Here is a 21381-nt window from a genome sequence, read left to right as displayed (position 1 = left end):
ATTCATCACATGAATTATACCTTTTGCTCTTGTCCTCAAATAATAGCTCAAGAAGTTATGCCTAACTTCCGAATAAAGGACGTTTTTTTAACTTCGATTATGATGGGTTGAGGTAGGGCTGGACAAATAATCTGATCCGATCTAATCTGAAAAATATTGAGTTCGGATCGAATCGTATTATTAACTTAACCTAATCAGATTTAATTTAACCAACTCGATCGGATTGTCATCGGATCGGGTGAAATTGGATCCGATCCAAAAATCCAATCGGATTTGGCTATTAAAAAAATACAGAAATAGGAAAACAAAATAAAAAATACACACATGGGGTGAAACACGCACACACACACACACTCTCTCTCTCTCTCTAACACACACACATACACACGCGCTCCGACACACACACCCTCATTCACATTCACACACACACACACAATCGCACAAGATAGCTTTAACTCACACTTTACAGTCACGTGCTCTCAGTCTCATCTTCAGTTCTTCTTCGGTCTTCACTCTTAAATCTTTACAACCTCACTTTCTTTTTTTTCTAGTCTTCTCTCTTCAATCTTCACAAATTGGGTTTCTCACACAATCAAGTTTCAGTCACAAAACAAATTGATGCTGACGCACATACTCAACGCAGCCATCGCCAATCATTTTCAGATGTAGCCATTAGATCTGATGCTATCCATCACCAAGTTCTTCGCCTCCAAAGTCCACTGCAACCCAAATTCTCCAACCTGGCAACTCAAGCCTTGTGTTTTAAAATTTTGATGGTATTTCTTCATATTGTGATTATTATCGTATATAAATTGTAAAATTTTAATGTTCAACAACTAATGATAAAGAAAGCCAATGGCAAAGAAAACTATAATATATTAATTTTTTTCCAATAACGGGGATAAATTTATCATTTTCCAATACAAATCGTTTTTAATTCGAATTTGATTCGAGCTAAATTCAACTCGAACTTGTAACCCGATCCGATTTGATTCATATATATTTGGATCAAATTACAAGATCAAATGGATTTATGCCCAACCCAACCAATCTGAAAATTTAATCGGATTGATTAAAATCCAATCCAAATCCGATTTTGACAAGCCCTAGGTTGAGGTGCATGGTTAAAAAAAATTAATTATAAAAGTAATATTAAGTGGTATCCAATATTTTTTTGTTAGTATTATAAGTTTCATTCATTCATCAAATAGATAGTTTGATAACTTATAAATTTATTATTGAGTACACCTTATCATCCAACAAATGGATAGTACATTATTTCTAAAAATATTTATAAACGAGTGCCATATAATACTTATTGGGTTAATGTTTTTATTTTTTTGAATTATATGAGACTATTGCTCATATTACAACTCATATTACATGAGACTAATACTGATATATTTATAACCAAATAATTATTGAGACTAATTTTATATTTAAATCTTATATAATGCTGTTTAGATTTTAACATTCTTTAATATTCGAGAGACATCTACTCTATTTATATTATTTTAGCTCTCTCTAATAATCGAATAACATGTACTCTACTTACATTTCAAAAAAAAAAGATTGTCTTTACTTAATTATTTTCCATAATTAAAGAAGGAACTTTGAGGAAGCAGCCCTGCCAATTACTTAATTATTTTCCATAATTAAAGAAGGAACTTTGAGGAAGCAGCCCTGCCAATAAGCCAAAGGGCGAGTATGGGTTTGTTATTTTAACTATATGAATATTACATCATTTCAAAGATGAACTACATTATCGTCGTTATTGTTGTTATTATTAATTTATTATACATTTTAAAAAATATTCAATGGACGGGGCTATTTGTTAAATAGGTTGGGGGTGCATAACGTCCAAAGCCCAACCCAATTTTCTTCCCATCTTGCGGTTGCGCAACGTTAATGCACGTGTAAAAACATCGTCTTCTTCGAAGCCTAAACTCCAAACCCTCAAAACCATTTTGCAGCAATGGATTTGGCAAACAAGCTAACGAACTTAGCAATCAAGGCAATAAACAGCAACACAGTGGTAAACACGTGCTTAATTGCTTCATTCGCGGCCTTGACATTGAGATCGGTGAAGCAACAAAACGACATCGAAGGGTTGGAATCGGAGAAGGAATCGATCGTCAAAGCAAACAAAGACTTGAAAAAGAGAATGTGGGATTGGAAACAACAACTCTACGCCGAAGCAACCACTGAATCTGCTTTGGTTCCGCTGGCTAGACTTAAAGCAATTTACGGCGATGTCCCTACGCCCACGCCTCATGCTGGTACTTTTTTTTTTCACTCGTTTCATTTTTAATTATTTTATTTAAATAAATAAATAATAATATTCTATAATGAGTTATTTACAAATATTATTCTTCTAAATTATTGGATTTTTATGAGCACCTTATTTCACTCTAAACTCTTGTAGCATGAAAAAATATTCACAGGTGACTTTTTGTTTCTTAAAAGCTTTATGCCAATTTTTGGGTATTATGTAATGTAGTGATGCTCATTTGAATCAGTGGCATTTGAAATCGAACAAAATGATGTGAAGACATTTATGTGCGTGGATCATTTATGAATTACAGTTACCACTTCACTTTCTATTTATACACGTGAGCTTAGTAGAATATTATATCAAAACTAACTTGCTGAATTAACAAACTCTTAAACAACTTGTTGACTGGCCGTCCACATCAGCTGCTGACATGGCACTGATACTTAGTGAGGTAGCTTTTGATCATCTGGGCTAACACTCTGTAATTACTTTCATTTTTGTGTTATAGCAGGAGAAGCTGTGAAGGAGGATGCCAAATCATCAGCCACCAAATTGGTAATCTGAAATTTTAATGTACCGAAACTTTTGGGCTTTGGTTTTGATGGTGATAGGCAATATAACTTCAAAAGCATATTGTATCGATCGTAATTCCCTACATGTGTAGTAGAAAGAAAATGGATAGTTCTGTACAATGATCCCCATTGAAAGATGAATAATGAATGACCTTTTTGACCAATGATTTGTTGTTGAACCGGTTTAAATCTTGCTGATTATTTCTTTCAATTATGCTACTATTTTGTTCTCTTCTCCCGCTCTCTGTCTGAAACTTTTTTTTTAACATTATATAACATATGAAATAGGTGATATAATCTTATGAGATGTTACCAAAAAAGGCACACTATAATCTTCTTCCTTATTGTGTGCAATGTAGTGGGATAAATTTCGATTGTGAGATTTGAAGCATTCTTTTTCGATTGGTAGTTTAAGAGTAGCTTAACTGTTTTGTTTGTGATCAAATGTCATCTGTAGAAGTTCATGTAACTTAATAGGTTTTGAGTCATGAGCTTAGACTTCTATGATGTTAATACAAAATTTACAGGAATTATAGGTTGTTAGTATACAAAAGTTAAAAGGTATTTTGTGCAGATAACTGGTTTGATGAAATTTATCGAACTTGTATATGAAAACTCTAAAGTATCATTAGTTCTGATAAATTCGTTCTGATGAATCAAATCATGATCAACCATCCCATGATCTGCATTATTGGTGAATTATTAAGTTCACTAGATGAAATTTGTAAATTCATATTACTCATCAGTGGGGGGCTGATTTTGCCTTCCTGATTGTGACCCAAGTGCGAGATTCCACTGGTTATGGATTACACCCACAGCTTTGGTTGACCAAAAGGCAGCAATCCAAGCTTCATTTACCAGTCCAAGACTGGCCTAATTTTCAACTTGATACCGACATAATTTTGAATAAATTCCAAGATTATTTGGTTGAATGATGTTAAGTTGGTCATTTTGCTATTTAAGATCAACTTTCTACTTATTGTTCATGGAATCTTTTCACTTTTTTTTTTTAGTGGTGTCTATGATGTCATACTCTACTATACTTTTTCGAAAGATTAATCCAATACAAAATAAATTTTTTTTTTCTCTTGTAAATGTAGTTTTCACCATTTATTCTTTATGGATCAATTTATCAACCCGATAAACTACTCAAGACTTTTTCCATAGTTTAAGTAAGTGATTCCTTTGAGTCTTCCTTAAAAAAATAAATTTGGCTAATAAGTAATAAGTAAAGGTTGGCACACTAAAAGAACAGAGTAACTTTCGTTACCAGCTGTCCAGCTTCGAAATTTATAAATCAATTGTGAAAGCACATGGATTGTGATGTCCAATGTGCCGTGTTTGGTTGTAAGTCAAGTGTAGTCAGCCTTCTCTTCATAATTTAGCAGTGCTAAAAGACTTTCCAATGGGCTGTTGAGTGATAATTGATATTAAAACATAAATGTTATATACGTTATAATTTAGTTGAGTTGTCTAAATCCGTTCAAGACATACAATTACACATACATACATATTTTCAAATTTAAAAACAACATCGTGGTGCTAAAGATTTTCATTAATGTCATTGTGGGAATCATTTATTGTAGGAAAGTAATTCTTTGAGCTAAAGGAGTGTGGCAATGGCAGCATCGATCTCATTATGGACATTTAACACGACACCGTGTTTTAATTGAAAGAGAGAGAGAGAGAGAGAGAGAGAGAGCGTGTTGAGAAAATATAGCAGACTAGGCAGCCTTTGTGATTTACGGCGCAAATTCGGCATTGGATGGATGCATTTTGAAGTCGTGAGCTATCCGAAGAAATGCCACAAGAAAATGTTTGTGTTAATGTAAAATGAATAACGTCGCACCTATCTGGTCAGGTGGTCCGTGCATCCGTAACAGATTTTTCGCATCTGTAACGTAGTTTCGTTAATAGTACCTACATTATTGTCTTACACAAACTGCAAAAAGTAATTGTAACAATTAATTATATATAACAGGAAAAATTATTATTAATTAAAAAAATAAATTACTAAAAAAAATGGATGTAAAGTACAGCTGACACATCATAGGATTTTTGTTTATGTTACATAATTATGTAACATATGTGATTATATAGCAGTCATAATTATGAAAATAATATTATTTTATTATCTTATATTTCCACAATCATTAAATTTTCATCCGACAACTGGCACATAATCATATATGTTACATAACAATCTCTCACATTATAGTAATAGCTCCAAACTTTGGAATAATATATAACAATAGAAGTGGGGAATCCCCATGAATTGGGAAAAAGTTGCTTCAACAATAAGGAAAGCCAAAACGCTGCAATTCTTAAACAAATGGTCCAGCAGCTGATAGCTGAAGCCCCTGTGCCGTGCTTGCCGGTTGCCACGACGGGGTAATAAGACGTAACTTGTGCGCCACTCACTGCTGCTCGCTTTTCCTAAAATTGAATCCAAAGTCTTCTTTTTTTTTTTTTCTTTATATATATATATTATTATTATTATTAACACTGCATTTCTCTTTGTTTACTCCGCTTGTCGTCATAATCAATTCGTGACTTTGTTCTGTGCGGTAATTCATAAACCGGTAAAGCATTTCATGTTACAATGAAATAATTAGGAAAAGGAAAAAAAGAAAGCAATCAAATCTAATGGAGTTTGAACATGTGATGGCATTAATAGGGCATTGAGTTCCTCTATGCTCGTCAATATTGTCATAAAATTTGTTACTAACAAAGTGTTGGTTCCACTATTAATGGAGTCTCCTTAAATGACTTGACTAGTTTTGTTCCCCAGTTCGAGTCGCAGGGAAGTCGTCCTTGTTGGTAGAATATGTGCCTTCCAGTTTGAGCATGAACTTTTAATTTGAGTTATAGTACGGATTTAAATGTACCCTCTCTAGAATATCTCGTGATTAAGATAAAAAAAAAATTTATTAAACCATCTTATCTTGGTGAGTAGCCTATAATAAAATCTAAATGTCTATTATGAATCATCTATATAAGATGAAAAGTTCATTTTTTAACTTAGTAGCAGCCGTTCTATGATTATTTTATTTTATTTTATTTTTTATTTTAGTTTGTTTTATTTCAATGAAAAGGATAAGCCGATGTATTAATTTAAGGACACGAGGTGGGTCGCTGCCGAAAAGCATATTTTTTATCCTCCTACGCACTATTTCATGGGTGGTAAAGTTGTTTAACATTGGAAATTGAAGATAAAATATATAGATAAATAAAGGTTGGATAATCTAGTTGTATAAATACCAATATCTGTATTTTCGTGCAAAGAAGTAAAAGTTGATAGCAAAACCCCATTGCATTTATGTCTCAACAACATTAATTCAATAAATTAAATTGGTTTTAGATTTTATTTCTAAAATCACAAACGTAATTAACTCATCTACTACGATGAAGCCAATGTTAATATTTCTCTTTACCAAATATAAATGTACACTTAAACCTCCTCATTGCATTTTTATCAAAAAAGAAAAAAAAAATCCATTTTCTTCAAAACTAATAAGAAAAATGGTAAACCATCGTATGTTTTATCTTCGTTCAGGGTACACGCAAACCACGCACCGGCCCCGCGTCAAATCGATACCATCTATCCGTCAAAATTGAAGAAAATTTGGGTCAATGCCACTCATCTGAAAAGTATTAATAAATTCCCAAATTCATTGAATGCCTGCGATTGCGTGAATCTGCTACATTTTTAGTAAGTGTATAATTAATTAAAAAATACATGTACATTTTGGAATTTATAAAAAGAATTTCATAACGAAAAAGACCCAATTCTAATTTCGTATTAAAACAAATATTTTTTTAAATAAAAAATAATAATATATATTTTCATCTCTTCAAGGATTCCCATATCAATTTTTTATTAAAAAGAATAGAAAATAAACATTTTGGCCCAAACTTTTTATGATGAGGCGAAGTTTTAATTAACTCCTTAATTTGTGTTTTTCCTATAAAACGCAGCAAACAAAGCATCATAATTTAACACGAGTTTGAACGAGAGAGAGAGAGAGAGAGAGAGAGAGAGAGAGAGCCGTTTTAGAGAAATTGAAGAAGACGAAGAAGCACAAAATACAAATCACGTGGCAGCCAAAAAACCGTTACAGCCTGCTGTGAAAATTCCCAAATCAAAATTAGGGTTTCACTTTCTCTCTCTCACTTGAATTAATTTCTTATTTAATCTATAAAATCGTTACGCTCATCCCATGTATTTTATTCACCTTCCGCTTCTCGCTACCTTGTTAGCAGCAGCTGCTAAAAGCTGCTACTAATAACTCATATGAAATAAACTAAACCCACCAAATTTTAACTGAAAATTTGAGGTGGGTTTTTTATAAAAATTTATTTGTTTATTATTATTACTATTTTTTTTTTTGTTTATTTGGTTGATCTGTTTGGAAAAAAATGGAGGCGAGTTTGTGTACTTGGAGTGTGTTCAGATCTCTGCTAGCAATTCTTCAATGGTGGGTCTTTAACGTCACTGTTATTATCACCAACAAGTGGATCTTTCAGGTCTGTTTTCAAAATTTTTCCTGTTTCTTTGTTTTTTTAACTTCGTTTATCATGTTTTTCACCAGCTTCATTTTGATTGTGTCATTAATGTTGTTAATTTAGTGATCTTGATTTGTTCATTGGATCAGCTCTGTATGTTGTTTTATTTATTTTAATCATTTTAATAGGCTGTAATTGATCTAAGGTTTTGTTTGGCAGCATGGAGATTTGTTCTCAGAATTCTTAATTCCACTAAATTATGATTTTAATGGTTTGATTAAGTACTGCCAAGCGTAGCTAAAGGGATTCTTTTATTTTTTAATTTTTTTGGGGTTTGCTTTTTATTTCTTTCTATTGTTACTTAAAGAAAAGAGTAATGTGTTGATTAGTAACGGTTGCTGTGAGACACGGAACAATATTTGACCTAAAAAATGCCAAATTTGGTGAATATCCATGATTTATCAATTGATCTGTTTCTAATATGTGATTTATTACATGTCTCTATTACTGCATGCAGAAGAAAATTGCTTCTAAGCAATTTGGTTTAAAAACTTGGGTTTTTTTGAGAACTGAGTTACAGATCTAAAAGTATCAATTTGCTGCAAGCCTGCAACCATTAAAAAATTAATGTGGAATTAGATAATGATTTCTCTTTTCCTTTTCATTTTGTCTTTTTACAGAAATTAGATTTCAAGTTTCCTCTGTCGGTGTCATGTATTCACTTCATATGCTCATCCATTGGAGCATATCTAGTGATCAAGGTTCTGAAGCTTAAACCCTTGATAACGGTCGAACCTGAAGATCGATGGAGAAGGATATTTCCTATGTCCTTCGTGTTCTGTATCAACATTGTGTTGGGGAATGTGAGCTTACGCTACATTCCTGTTTCTTTTATGCAAACAATAAAATCGTTCACTCCTGCAACCACAGGTCTGGTTCAAAATTTAGAATAATAAATTATTTTCTCATTACCCTTCATTCTAGTAACTTTCATGTGAGTAATTTGTAATGGCACCTTACCTCGATGAATTTGAATAGTTGTTTTGCAGTGGCTGGTATGGAGAAAATATTTTGACTGGCGAATATGGGCTTCTTTGGTGCCCATTGTTGGAGGAATACTGCTTACATCTGTGACAGAGCTTAGTTTTAATATGTTTGGATTTTGTGCTGCATTATTTGGATGTCTGGCTACTTCCACAAAGACTATCCTCGCAGAATCTCTGCTGCATAGTTACAAGTTTGACAGGTAGCATCTTTGTTCGTTTTAACCCTCTCAGAGACTCAGACTAATTGACCAGAGATTTAATTTCATAATACTCTTGCATGATATATTTTTAAACTGTTTATGCTGACTTTTTCTTTTTTTTTTATTTGCTGCATTTTTTTACGTTGTCAAGCATTAACACAGTCTACTACATGGCACCTTTTGCAACCATGATCTTGAGTATACCTGCACTGTTACTCGAAGGGAGTGGGATTATGGATTGGCTTAGCACCCATCCTTCTCCTTGGTCTGCCTTCATCATTATTTTCAGCTCAGGGGTGCTGGCATTCTGTCTCAATTTTTCCATATTTTATGTGATTCACTCCACAACTGCTGTCACATTCAATGTTGCTGGAAATCTTAAGGTGAGATGAATTAAGAGGAATTTTATCCTCAGTCTTTTTGATTTATCAAGAATTGCTATAATTATTATAGTCTCGTACAAACTGTAGCTGAGTACTTAATCAGTTTTGAGGACCGACATGGTGTCTACTAGCTTTCATCTCATTTTCCCTAAACTTTCCATACTTGATTGTTGCATTTTTTTTTTTTTTTTGATAGTTTCATTATTGCATTTAAGCCTTCATTTAATTGTGGAATGATGCAACATATATCCCCCAGTTTTTGTGTTGATGTTTATTCTAATGCAGGTTGCAGTTGCTGTCTTGGTTTCATGGTTGATATTCCGGAATCCAATCTCTGGTATGAATGCTGTTGGATGTGCAATTACACTCATAGGTTGTACATTCTATGGATATATCCGGCACTTGCTTTCTCAACAGCCACCACCGGGTACTCCAAGAACGCCCCGTACTCCTAGAAATCTGATGGAACTGCTTCCCCTTGTAAATGACAAATTAGATGATAAAGTCTAGTCATGAGGGCGCGCTCGAAATTCTAAAGCTTTTTGAAAAGGGGTTATAGGAAGAGAGAAATTGGAACATAAGCAAAGAAAAAGAAAATTCACATTATGTGATTTTCGAAGTAGATAACTCTTTGATTTTTTTAATATATAATTTTTTTTTTTGCCCGGAAATGGAGAATATTTTCTGGTTCAACTTTATGAAAATGTGATTTTACAATTGCAAAGCTTCCCCTGCAGTTTCCACGCCCTCTAACCTAAAACGCGACAAACTCAAAGAAGACTCGAGATCCTCATCTGATGAAGAGATGGAAACCTGGACTCTTTTTAGGGACTAAACTTGCTTAATCATTTATTAAGGGAGGTTATTTTGGTTTTCACTTCTTCGTTTTCAATTATATGAATGAAAACTAAAATTAAAAGCCAGTTATGCTGCAACTTTTACTTGTCAATTTGTAATGAGTTGAGAAAATCACAACTAAGCCGAAATGGGTTCAAATTCAATCAACTTGATGTGGGACTCCCAAGTAAATATAACCAACAGATAATGATATCATTTTAATTCATTTCTTGTCATTTTTTTTAAGAAATGAAGTAAAAAATAACATCAATACTCAATAGAAATAAAACATATATTCGTTGTATGAAGAGCCAACGATTTGACCTTTTTAACATATATATATATATATATATATAAAGAAAACATACGATAAAAATGCATTTCCAGATATCACATCTGATGTTTTGGGAGGCAGAAAAGGTGGAAAACGAAATAAAAAAAATAGTTCATTGAAATTTTCTTTTCCAGTTATCTTTTAATTCATCTGAAAATAAACTAATACAGCAGCCAATTTCAATTCGGTCCAATCACCAGAAATTAGATGAAAAATTAGAAGATGATTTTAAAAAATAAATAATGAAAAATGGAAAACAGATCCATAAACAAATTAAACGATAGTAACACTCCATTGTAATGCTGTTTGTTGGCAGTGCAGCAGATCCTTAAGCGATGGTAATATTCTGTGAACATTTATGCATAAATCATTTCATTAAATGCTTCCGGAGCAAAGCTTTCTGCAAGCTGTACTCTACCTATTTGTGAAGTGGGAATGAATCAAATCCGAGTATTCATTTCATAGTTCAGATATAAAAAAATCCAATTTTACGCACCTTATTCAGAAACTTACCCTTTTACTTTCCATCTTCCACCAGAAGGGTCAAATATGGCAATAGGAATTGCCGACTATTAAGTACAGTTCAGGACCATGCTTCAACATGGTATCTACCGGCTCTTTGTAATGCTTTAAGCCAGTTTGCAGCGGAGTCCCTTGAAGCCTCCCCCTCTTTTGATACAATTTCCTCAAAGGTTGACCAAACATCTGAGGGCATTTTGGTTGCAGAGCCTGCAACATATATTGAAGCTTTCGAAAGCAGCAAATTCCAAATCCTCTGGCTCTGTTCCAGCATCTTATGCTGAACATAAACCTTTTGTGGTTGCTTCCTTGAGAAGGCAACATAAAAGCCTCCACCCTTTGCTTCCGGGAATACTCCATCATTTAACGAATGAGACAACCAAAGCTCTCTATATAGAAAATCATCTTCATTGCGGCAACCAAAGAAAAAGATGATTGGAGCGGCTGGACCAGATGAACTCTGTATGGCTCTTTCTTCCACAAATCCACGAAAAGGAGCACAACCAGTTCCAGGTCCAATGAGAATGAGGGGAACTGATGGTGGTGGGCGAGGAAGGGAACCTTTCTGAAACCATGCTGGTATATAAATTCCTGCACACAATAGAACATATAAATTTACACGTCAACAGATGATATATGGTTCCTTAACTGTAATGAGCTTGATAAGATGAACTATTTTACAGTGTCCATACCCTGTTGAGGATCAAGTCCAGCAAGCCATGCAGAGCACAGACCCGTACGCTTCCTTTTGTAAGGTGTCGTCCATGACACTACACTGACAGTCAAGTGCACTTGATTGGGGTGAGCTAAAGGGGAAGAAGAAATGGAGAAAGCCCTTGTCTTTAATGGAGGAACCAACTGCACCAACCAATCAAATGGCATTTGCACTGACGGGAAATCCTCTAAAACCTTGTACGAAAGAAACACGAGAAAATATTTCAAACAAGAAAGAATGGGTGTGCCAAAGAAATGAACAAAAGAACTAAAGATTTTGTTGGCAATTTTTTTTTTAATAAATTTTTAACAATAAGAAGTTTTGAGAGGCATTCTATCTGTAACAGCTTGCTTCTACAGAATAATATTGTCCAAGGGGTTTTGGATCCACCAAAAGGTCTCATGCTATTTGAGAAAAGGCTCTACATATATAGCTCAATACCCATTCTAACCAGAGATTAGAATTAGATGAAAGGGCACATATAATATATTCTCCAAAACTTACCTCCAGAACAGTTCTACGTTCCTTCTGATTGTATTTGTACAGATCATCTCTTCCTTCAGGTGAGGCAAAATATTGAAGCCTTTCCTTTTCATGTTCAGCTGTTGCAAAATAACTCATAACCTGGGAAAAAGAACTCAGAAATTCATTGATCCACAAATGCATGTTCCAAAAGCACAAAAGACTATGACATGAAGGGCAACAAATATATTTAAGATGATGTCCATAATTTTCTTAATTTTTTTCCTTCCAGCGTTGAGTAGGACTGAAAGAACAACTATATAATGCACCACAATGAACTGCCCATTCGATGTTTTATGCGATTTAAGAATCTGAATTCTTCACTTTTTTTTAAATTTTTTTTAATCTGGGGGAATAATGTGCGAACTTCACAGGGTATCATTAAAAATTAATGCCATAAATTTGTAGCCTTTTAATTGAAAGTACAGCTACCGGAGTACCAATATAAAACTTTTCTTCCATTCCAATGGTTTCTTCAAATCTGACGTAATACTGTGCATGAATAAAAATTATGTCCAAGGATACAAAAGCATTCCACATAACTTAAGCTGGCGAGGTGATCTAATTGAGATATTCTACAATATAACCAGATAGTCAAAGAACAAGGATTCTTGCCTCAAAGAAATAACGTCGTGGAGAAGCCGATGTAACATCCATTGTCAATTCCACAAAAGTTCTTAACTTTATGGGCACTTCTGTAGTATTTTTGTGAATGTCAGGAAGATAATTCTTCATCTCTTTATGTTGAACCTGGGAAACAGCATGTTTCAGCATAATTACTTAGGTTTGTGTAATGCAAAACCATAATTTCACTAAGTTTCTTCATACATGTGAAATCCATAACGTTACAAAAAGTTGATCCCATACAGCATGCACAATCATAAAATTATATAACAGAGACAGCAGAATCATGATGCGATCTATCAATACAGCAAAATGCATCTAAATGCAAGGAAGAATTTAATGAAATTAGTCTAAAAGCAGAAGTACTATTTACAGTTATTAATGCGTCTGGATCCAAGTTACAGCGCTGTATGAAAGTATCTACTGCTGCCGGATCCTGGCTAGGAAGAACCTCGAGGACATCTCCAACTTCATATTCTATGGCCTGAAAAGCAAATAACAGAACTTCACCAATGAAGAAAAAATAACAGGCTTCACCAAAGAGGGAGAATAGCAAGATATAATAATAACAACAACAACAACAATAATAACAATCCAAGGAAACAACTTACTGCAGAAACAAACTCAAACTCAAAGTGATGGACGTCTTTTCCACTGCCAGATTTAGTCAGTGGTTGATTTTTTATCTACAAGAGAAAGTGAATCAATGAATTTGTGAGAACATTATAATAAAAGCCATACAAAATGAGCACCTAGAAAACAAAGACCACAGACCCAGCTAGTAGTTGGAAAGAAAAGAATCATTAAAAGGAATTATTGCTAAGACAAGGAAGAAAGAGGATTTTAGAGCGGTAAGTCTTTACTGATTTATCTTTGGAAAAAAAAAAAAGGGAAGGATCCTGGGGAACAAAAGTACGGCATGAAAGCAAAATTGTGTAACATGTGACTTATATCATAAAGATCAGCAGCAACATGCATTGCACTATATATTGGTCGCTAACTTGCTATTGTTGAAAATTGGTAGAAAGAACAATATTTTCTGAAACAAATAAATAATCCACACTGCAATATATCATGCTATCAATACCATTTTAAGAAAGCACACAGCCTTATTATTGTAATTGGACAATTTTCCAGCAGACATGGAACGGGCTGTCTCAAGTTGCATCCGGATGCCTTCCAAATCTGGGATAACCAAGAAAGCATTTTGCTGTCAGCTCCATTTTTAACTACAGCTTCTAAAATCAATGTAAATGTTTGTTCATATCAAACTATATTGGATGAATTAAGATAATAGCATCATCACTAATGAATGAGGAAGGTCCAAAGTTTTCCTGCAACTCCCAACTAGACATTTGCAAAAAGGAAGCAATTCGTTCCTTTCGACTTGACCCTACATAGATTCAGAAAATAATGTTGACATCTCAGAGTACAGATCATTATCATTTTTTAACTCAAATTGAAAAACTAAACACCATCTTAGCATGCAGGGACAAAAAATAACTTGCTGTGATTTGGTAGAAGGCAGCAACATTAAGAACGGTCGATCAAGAAGAAAGTTCCCAGATGACAGATGAGTACACAAAAATGATGATTATATTGCCAACAAAAATTAATTGACAACCCAGCACAGCAACAATTAAAAGACCACAGTGAGAATGTAAAACATTTCGCCTAAATATTGCTTTCTGCCAACAAAATACTCCTCACATGTGTAATGACACTATGCCACACATTATTTCCAAAGAGCAACACATGGAAGACCCACTCTCATAGTAATAAATACGGCTATAAGAAAATTATCCAGGACGTCAAAAATAAATTTTCAATGTCAATTCACCTAGTGAGTAGTCAGAAACCATAAATGGCTTTAGTTACCCGAGGCATTTGATAATCGGGAAGCTGCATTGTCAATGCTATGATATGTTATATGAACTTTTGGCTGGTCAATCAATTTCATTTCTTCAATCACATGATCTGGACCTTGGGGGAAGAATGAGGGATCAATCTGATGCAACCTCCTCCACAAAGATCGCATCCATGGATCTAAAGCACCTTCATACCTATGCGATGAAATAAAGTTATAATCAATTACTTTTTCATCGCAATCTAAACATCACAATTGATCATTCAAGGTTCAATTCAAAATTGCAATAAAAAATAGTAAAAATTGAAAATACAAACTTTTGGACCTTTATTGAAGATAACTAGGAACCCTTTACTTTGAACTAACTTCTAAATAGGCTGCCTTGGAAAGTATCAGTGAGGAGTGAGCACAGATAATAGCATAAAAGTTCCAAAATTGTGTATATAACATAAATGGCTACTAACTTCAGGAAAGAAACTGCAACATGAGGTTTGAATTAAATTTACTGATACAACATGTTTTAAAATCATACGATTATACTCGTATGCCAGTTGGTCATAATCAATTAATCCTATGACATTTGAAAAAAACACAAAAGATTTTAAAAAATGGAAAACTAATAGCAGAATATATTGAATCAAGCAATATTTTCTTTACTGATAAATTATACCATGGTCATACCCAGAAGGGTGCTGATCATCTCCCAAGCCCCTTTCAACTACAGCTGTTGCTCCAAGATCTAAAAGTCTATTGTCAAGCTTTTTTGCAACAAACTGCACCCATCAAAACACAAGTGCAAAAACTGAAGTGTTAAACAAGTTACCACACTATGAATCACCAAAAGAAAACATAAAAGCATGCTTCAGAGAATATAATCCTAGTAGATTTAATAACATAAAGGATTAAACAGACAGCTACACACAGTTCAAAATCAGCCAATAAGAAAGACAACAAGAGTGCAATTTCGGTCCGATAACTAATTACTCATTTTGAAGGTACACAATGAGCACAAGATTGGTTTCAATGATTTTTTGAGGCCAGGACAATTGGAGAGAAGTATAATTTTCCCAATTTGCTAGTTGGTACCAAGAAGTCTCTTTGGATAAAGCATCCATTAACTGCTTTTCCAGGTTACAGTATAAGAGAAAAAAAAAACGAAATAAGACTACTGCCTTCTGGAAAGACTTTAATTTCAATAAATAAAGATTGAAAAATCTACAGAGGAGTGGTGATATATCCTGAATGACATCCAAAACCAGACGGACAGGAAAAACGTCTATATCATTCAATAAATTTCTATAAGTATTAGAAAGTGAAACTAGAAGCAACTTCTCAATAATCAAAAGAATGTAGAACGGATTACATTAAATTTCTGGTAGCCAGAATCACCAAGTCCAAAAACAGCATAGCGAACACCTTCCAGCCACTGCTTACTTAAGGATTTCTGAAGAAGAAACCTCCAAAATACCTACACAAATATAAAAGGAGACATTAAGAAATATAAACACTAAAAACTAGCATGAAATTTGTAAGTCAATAGCATCCATGATAAAATTCAAAACCAACCTTCATGGAATCTGGTGTGTCTCCCTGGCCTGTCGTTGAAACAACAAAAATGACAGTGTCCTCCTCAGGCAAGCATCTCTGAGTTCCGAACCAAAATTGCAAAAGTAAAGCATCACCATTAAGCGGTAACCTTTTTTCCGTGAGAATCCTTGCTTCAATTATTTTGTTAAGGTGATTTTATTTAATTAATATGATGAAGTGATCACTTGCTTCCGTAAATGCATGACAAGTGATACTAGTTAAATTAATTTTAAAAAAATAAACAGAAATTGAAGTTTCTGGAAACAAAAAATTGACTTACAGCATCGTAGTCATCCACAGGGCGGACAACGACCGGGCAGCCTCGGCGCTCGGATTCGCGGCCAATACGTTCGGCAGCATCTAACGCGTTGCCGGTTTGCGAAGCGTAAAATATCAGTAGCTTATTTCGCTTCTCCTCCCTCATGCCGAGACGGAACCAAAAATTGGAAAAAAAAAATCAAATTATCTGCAAAAAGATTAAACTAAGAAAAAAAAATAGAGACAGAAAGCGGCTAGCGTGAGCTGTAAGTGCTACTTCGGTGTCACAGTGTTGATCGATATTTGCACCGAGGTTGAAGAGAAGAAGCAGAGTTAAGTGAGGGAGGAGGTTCAATTTAATTCCTGAGGTTTTTATTTGCCGTTGGATTTATATCTGATTCAGGTGGAAAGGTCTATGATCCGCGGAGTATTTGGGTTGTCCATAAGCCCAATTAAATTTTCTCCTTTGGGCCCTTGGCCTTCGACGCCTACGAGACCTGTCTGTCTGGAAAATTCCCTTCCCCACAAAATAAATTTATGCTTGATCAGGTGGTTAACATAAGTTTTCAACGGTGTATAAGAAAATGTACTGTACTGTATTACGTAAAGAAATCGACCCACAGGTGCATTTGGTATGCATGATAAGATTCTAATATGATATAGTGATATTTAATAATGTCTTGTGTTTGGTGCAGTTTAGAATTAGATTGAATTGTATTATAATTTTTTATTGATATTATTAAAATAAATAAATATTTATTCAATCATAATTCAATGCAATTATTATAACTGAAAATTTCACTTACTATAAAATAAAAACATTTTTAATTATATAGATTAAAACAATATTATAATTTAATGTGGAAATGAATTATAAATATAAATACATCATATAAATAAATTGACTAGTTATTTTTAATAAATATTATAGTATATTAAAATATTATTTTAATAATTTATTAATTAAAATTAATAAATTTAATTTTAATTGCCATTAAAAATTAATAACAATATTTTATTACAATTTATTAAAATGATTTTTTTTATACATGTATCAAATATTGATATAATATTAAAATTTATAAATTATTGTATTTAATTGACTGAACGATATAATCCTAACCGAACTAATCGCATGCGCTTTGGGATAAACTTTTCTTCTTCAGCTGGGATTATGTGGTGGTCTAAGAATAAGCAAATCTTTTAGACATTTTGATTCACCAAACATGGGATATAATAAAAGAGAGAGATGACAAGATTTGTTTCAATTCTTTCAAATAGTCGAAATCCTAAGCCTTCCCACTGCCAAAAATGCCCTTAGCTTTTAACTAGTGAAATTTGAATCCCTCCTTGTGTTTGGGATATGCCTCGAGAATTGCGATTTTAGATTTTCGACGCCAAAAGTTCCTCACTCATCTTCAATGGTATTGAACCAAAACCAATGTCACTATGATTTATGAACGCATTATGATATACTTTTAATATACCTAAGCATTTTGTAACATGTGTTGGAAGAAAAGCATTAGTGGTACTCTTTTTAAGATCACAGAACTTGGTTTATGCTTCTTTCTCAAAAAAAAAAAAAAAAAAAATCAAAAGGAAAAAAGAAAAAAGAAAAAAAGAGAAAGAATACGCCAAATATTGAAACAGGGAATGTTTATTAGCTTCAATTTCGTTCACTGCCGCATAACTCTAGATTTTAGGTAGAAAGAGGGAGATGGGAATACATACTGGTTCATTCATACAGAGGAACCAATTGAAGACCTAGAGAGTTAGTCGTTATTGAGATTAATTAGATTAGATACTAATAAAATATAGCAGACTCAAGCTTATATATGCTGCTCACATGCTTTATAATTAGATCTAATAAGGAGTAATAATATAATCTAATAATTAATATAGTCCAAGGCTCTAAGCCAAGAGCCAGAAATTCTTCTGCCATCTGGTGCTGATAATGTAACCACCCATGCCTTTGCTCTGCTTCCTCACTCCAACAGTCAAGCAATCTGCTTTTTTTATGCACTGATCCACAAACTCTTCACTGCTGCTGGTTCCACAGAAGCTGCAAAAGCAAAAACAAAACAACCCAACATATAATTAATCAAGAGATCAAAAAGAGAGAGAGTGAGATCTGACGGTGAAGATTGCATGATGGGGTTTACTTAAAATTTACCCACCAGTTGATGAATGCAGAGTGTTTCTTTTGACCCAGAACCAGCACAGAAACCTCTAGCTTTCTCACTTGGCTCATCACCGTGCCCAGCTTTGGTCCTTGAATCACTAGTGCTTCCACTTCCACCTGAAACATTGTCCCCCCAACAACAAGAAAATTAAACACAGGAGACAGAAATGTGTGCATGCATGCCTGCCTGCCCTCTCTTTTCCCAGAAAAATCCAAGTGATGAAAAGAAAATTAACTACTTGAAGAGAGACAAAAAAGAAAAAAAAAGTATACGAAAAAATCACATTCTTTCTTTTTGTGAAGAATGTTAATGGCTTCTCTCTAAACACTCAAAAGAAAAAGCGAAAGATCAAATGGGATCTAAATCTAATTAACAATAAGATTAAGAATGTAAAACAAGTACGCTCTTTTGAACAATGTAGGATCTGTGAAACACCAAATTGTATACCTCAGGCTTGCAAGCTTTACAGAGTGAGCCAAGAGAGTTAGCTAGGTAAGGACAGCAAGCAGAGGAGTCATGGTGAGAGGTGTTGGGTTTAGGAGGAGGAACGACGTGAAGCAGAGTGAGCAAATCACCCTTGTTGGTGACATGGGTAAGTGCCCACATCATTGCATGCTTTGAATGTGAAGTTTGGTCAACCACTACCATCACTCTCTTCCTCATTACAAGCCCTCCATTTTCGCCGCCGCCGTAAATGTTGTTAAGCCCTTCCATTTGCCGCTGCAAGCTTCCCTCACAGTCGTAGATGCTTCCAGCACCGCCGCTGCAGCCACCGTAGTAGTTGTTGTTGCTGCTGCCGCCACTAGTACCCCACCTCCAAGATGTTGATCCCCAAGCTTCTCTTCCACTTAGTTGCCTTAGAAATGAAACTGAACTTGGCATTTTAATTTGTCGGCAAAATGCCAAATTTTGTGCTGTATATATGAACAGAGCTTGAATAGGCTAATAATTGTCCACCATATAACAGAGAGAATCACTTCAAGGAATAGTCTCTGGAGAGAGATAAAGAGAAATGGTGGGGTGCTTAGGGATGTTGTGAGTTTAAATATTGAGTCGGTCAGGAAATAAAAGAAGTTTGGTGTCTGATGGAAAATAAATTAATTCATAAAATAGGAAAAAAGAAAGAGGTAGTATAACGTTAAGATCCCCAATAGTTTAATTATTAATCAAATAAGTACATAATGTTCTATTGGATTAAATAGGTCCCTATATGCTATATGACATATGCTATTTAAATGATTGGGACACTCTGTAGCGTTAAATTTACATGCTCTTAATTTATAATCACCAAAATTTAAAATAGTGAGAGTCTAAGGGCCAACTCAGAAATATTGTAACTTTTAAAATAATTGTTGTTAACTGTGCTGTAAAAATAATCAGTTGTGAAAATAATCAGTTAAATGTTTTGTAAATTTTGTTTTAAGAAATACTGTGAGTTTTGAAAGTAGTTATAAATGTTTGGTAAATTTTATTGTTAAACTGTTGAAAGAAAATAAATTACTAAAATGTATATAATGTAAGATAAAATTTACTGATTTATAAAAATAATGTACATACAATATTTTTAATTGTCTACTAAAATAATTTTAACTAAAAATAAAATCTATAATATATTGATTTTAATTTTTTATTCTTTTGTCTTAAAACAATTGATAATCAAATTTATAATCTAGTGAAACAAATTTAATAATAATTTGACCAACAAATTAATATTAATAAATTAATATTGATGAATTATAACAAAAATTTATTGAAAATTGATTTTATTTCCAATTTGAATAAGGATAATTTTGGGTTTAGGTAATAATTTTAAGAATATTTATGGAATTTTATTAAAGAATAAAATTAATTCTCAAAATCAGAATATAAAAGTTATTCATTCTCTGCTTTTTAAAACAGTTGTAGGAGGAATTAATTTTAACAAAAGTGGTTTTGATTTTTTTTTATCAAATACTAAAATTAACTTTTAAATTTTCAAAATCACTTTTAAACTTTTCAAAAACAATCCCAAACAGACCCATGGTTATTTAGATGGATTGTGGATCTATTTAGTTTAAGAGTTATATTGGGAATACAATCTATCGCACAAAAGAAATTAAAAAAATTGTGAGACATGTGCGAGGATAATATGCAGAAACTGAGAAACCCATCAGTTTGTTTTTCTATTATTTTTGTTGATTTAAATGACAAGTTGCGTCTGTATTTGAGAAAAAGTAAGAACTTAGAGGCCTGGATGTTATTACCCCAAAGATAAGTGCCAACTGAATTGAAGGTAAGTTAAGAGGAGAGAAAGACAAAAAGGAGATGATGAATGGGGGAGGTGATGATGCAAAGGCATGATCAGTTATCATCTTTTGTGCAGGTTGCAGTCACGGGAATCACTGCCTACTCCTGTAGCTTTATCGATATCATCTCTGTCTAGATGATGCTTAACAATGGCTACTCTACATGCAACGGACAGCATGGTCAGTTTTTGATGATGAAAGAGGAGATTCCTTTTCTTTGTACTTCATCTTCTCAAATCTAATCATCAGATTCTGTATGTGGGCGATCTGATACTTTATGAAATGTTCATTACATTTATTTAATAAATAACCCATTATGGTATGTAGTTATCATGCCATATGGGCATGCTGTATATGTGCACATGATATCTAGTGGAGTGGTCCATGTATGGAATGGGATTATCAAGAGTGAAGTCATTCAACTTGCAGCGCCATTTATGTGAAAACTACGAACCAGTCATCACTTTTTTGATGCAAAATTCATATTGATGGATATCATGGTGTAATCCAAACTCTCTAGTCTCCTTGTGATGACTTTAGCAAATTTCCATAAATGGGCATTTTACTCTATGCATGGTCCATCCAGCTGCTATCTCTGCTTTGAGACTCTTCAAAAGCAGACCCAAGTGAAAGAAAGAAAGTAAAGGAACTCAAGTTTGGTATTCTAA

General features: G+C 33.6%; 4 protein-coding genes across 14 annotated transcripts; 2 read left to right on the top strand and 2 right to left on the bottom strand.

Moving 5' to 3' along the window:
• The first annotated feature begins 1882 nt into the window (after positions 1-1882).
• LOC102627343 (uncharacterized) lies at positions 1883-3011 on the top strand. Of its 2 annotated transcripts, none has more exons than XM_006472708.4 (2): positions 1883-2279; positions 2787-3011. In XM_006472708.4, the coding sequence occupies exons 1-2, from the start codon at positions 1976-1978 to the stop codon at positions 2837-2839; spliced, it is 357 nt and encodes a 118-aa protein (XP_006472771.2). In that variant the 5' UTR covers positions 1883-1975; the 3' UTR covers positions 2840-3011. The 2 variants fall into 2 exon arrangements, with proteins under 2 accessions (XP_006472771.2, XP_006472770.2); XM_006472707.4 differs by having other exon boundaries at positions 1889-2279; positions 2784-3011.
• A 3835-nt stretch (positions 3012-6846) lies between these two features.
• Positions 6847-9917, top strand: LOC102627055 (UDP-galactose transporter 1). Its single transcript, XM_006472706.4, has 5 exons — positions 6847-7374; positions 8034-8283; positions 8392-8599; positions 8751-8982; positions 9268-9917. The coding sequence occupies exons 1-5, from the start codon at positions 7267-7269 to the stop codon at positions 9490-9492; spliced, it is 1023 nt and encodes a 340-aa protein (XP_006472769.2). The 5' UTR covers positions 6847-7266; the 3' UTR covers positions 9493-9917.
• Positions 9918-10418: 501 nt separating this feature from the next.
• Positions 10419-16619, bottom strand: LOC102626580 (NADPH-dependent diflavin oxidoreductase 1). 10 transcript variants are annotated; one of them, XR_003064382.2, is made up of 14 exons: positions 16268-16619; positions 15967-16044; positions 15764-15868; positions 15082-15173; positions 14412-14596; positions 13840-13926; positions 13621-13718; positions 13145-13219; positions 12907-13017; positions 12525-12659; positions 11892-12011; positions 11365-11581; positions 10650-11263; positions 10419-10571 (listed from the first exon to the last, which is right to left on the bottom strand). XR_003064382.2 is itself a non-coding variant. In XM_006472704.4 (13 exons), the coding sequence occupies exons 1-13, from the start codon at positions 16409-16411 to the stop codon at positions 10737-10739; spliced, it is 1974 nt and encodes a 657-aa protein (XP_006472767.2). In that variant the 5' UTR covers positions 16412-16619; the 3' UTR covers positions 10419-10736. The 10 variants fall into 10 exon arrangements, 6 of the variants coding, with proteins under 6 accessions (XP_006472767.2, XP_024951815.2, XP_006472768.2 ...); XR_003064383.2 differs by having other exon boundaries at positions 10419-10499; XR_001507709.3 differs by having other exon boundaries at positions 10667-11263.
• Positions 16620-17884: 1265 nt separating this feature from the next.
• On the bottom strand, positions 17885-19467 carry LOC102626284 (uncharacterized). Its single transcript, XM_006472703.3, has 3 exons — positions 18876-19467; positions 18423-18544; positions 17885-18307 (listed from the first exon to the last, which is right to left on the bottom strand). The coding sequence occupies exons 1-3, from the start codon at positions 19308-19310 to the stop codon at positions 18157-18159; spliced, it is 708 nt and encodes a 235-aa protein (XP_006472766.2). The 5' UTR covers positions 19311-19467; the 3' UTR covers positions 17885-18156.
• Positions 19468-21381: the final 1914 nt, after the last annotated feature.

This window comes from Citrus sinensis, chromosome 5 (assembly GCF_022201045.2).
Source record: "Citrus sinensis cultivar Valencia sweet orange chromosome 5, DVS_A1.0, whole genome shotgun sequence".
Taxonomy (NCBI): domain Eukaryota; kingdom Viridiplantae; phylum Streptophyta; class Magnoliopsida; order Sapindales; family Rutaceae; genus Citrus; species Citrus sinensis.
The sequence above is the reverse complement of the archived record's forward strand: the minus strand, read 5'-3'. Positions and strand labels throughout refer to the sequence as shown.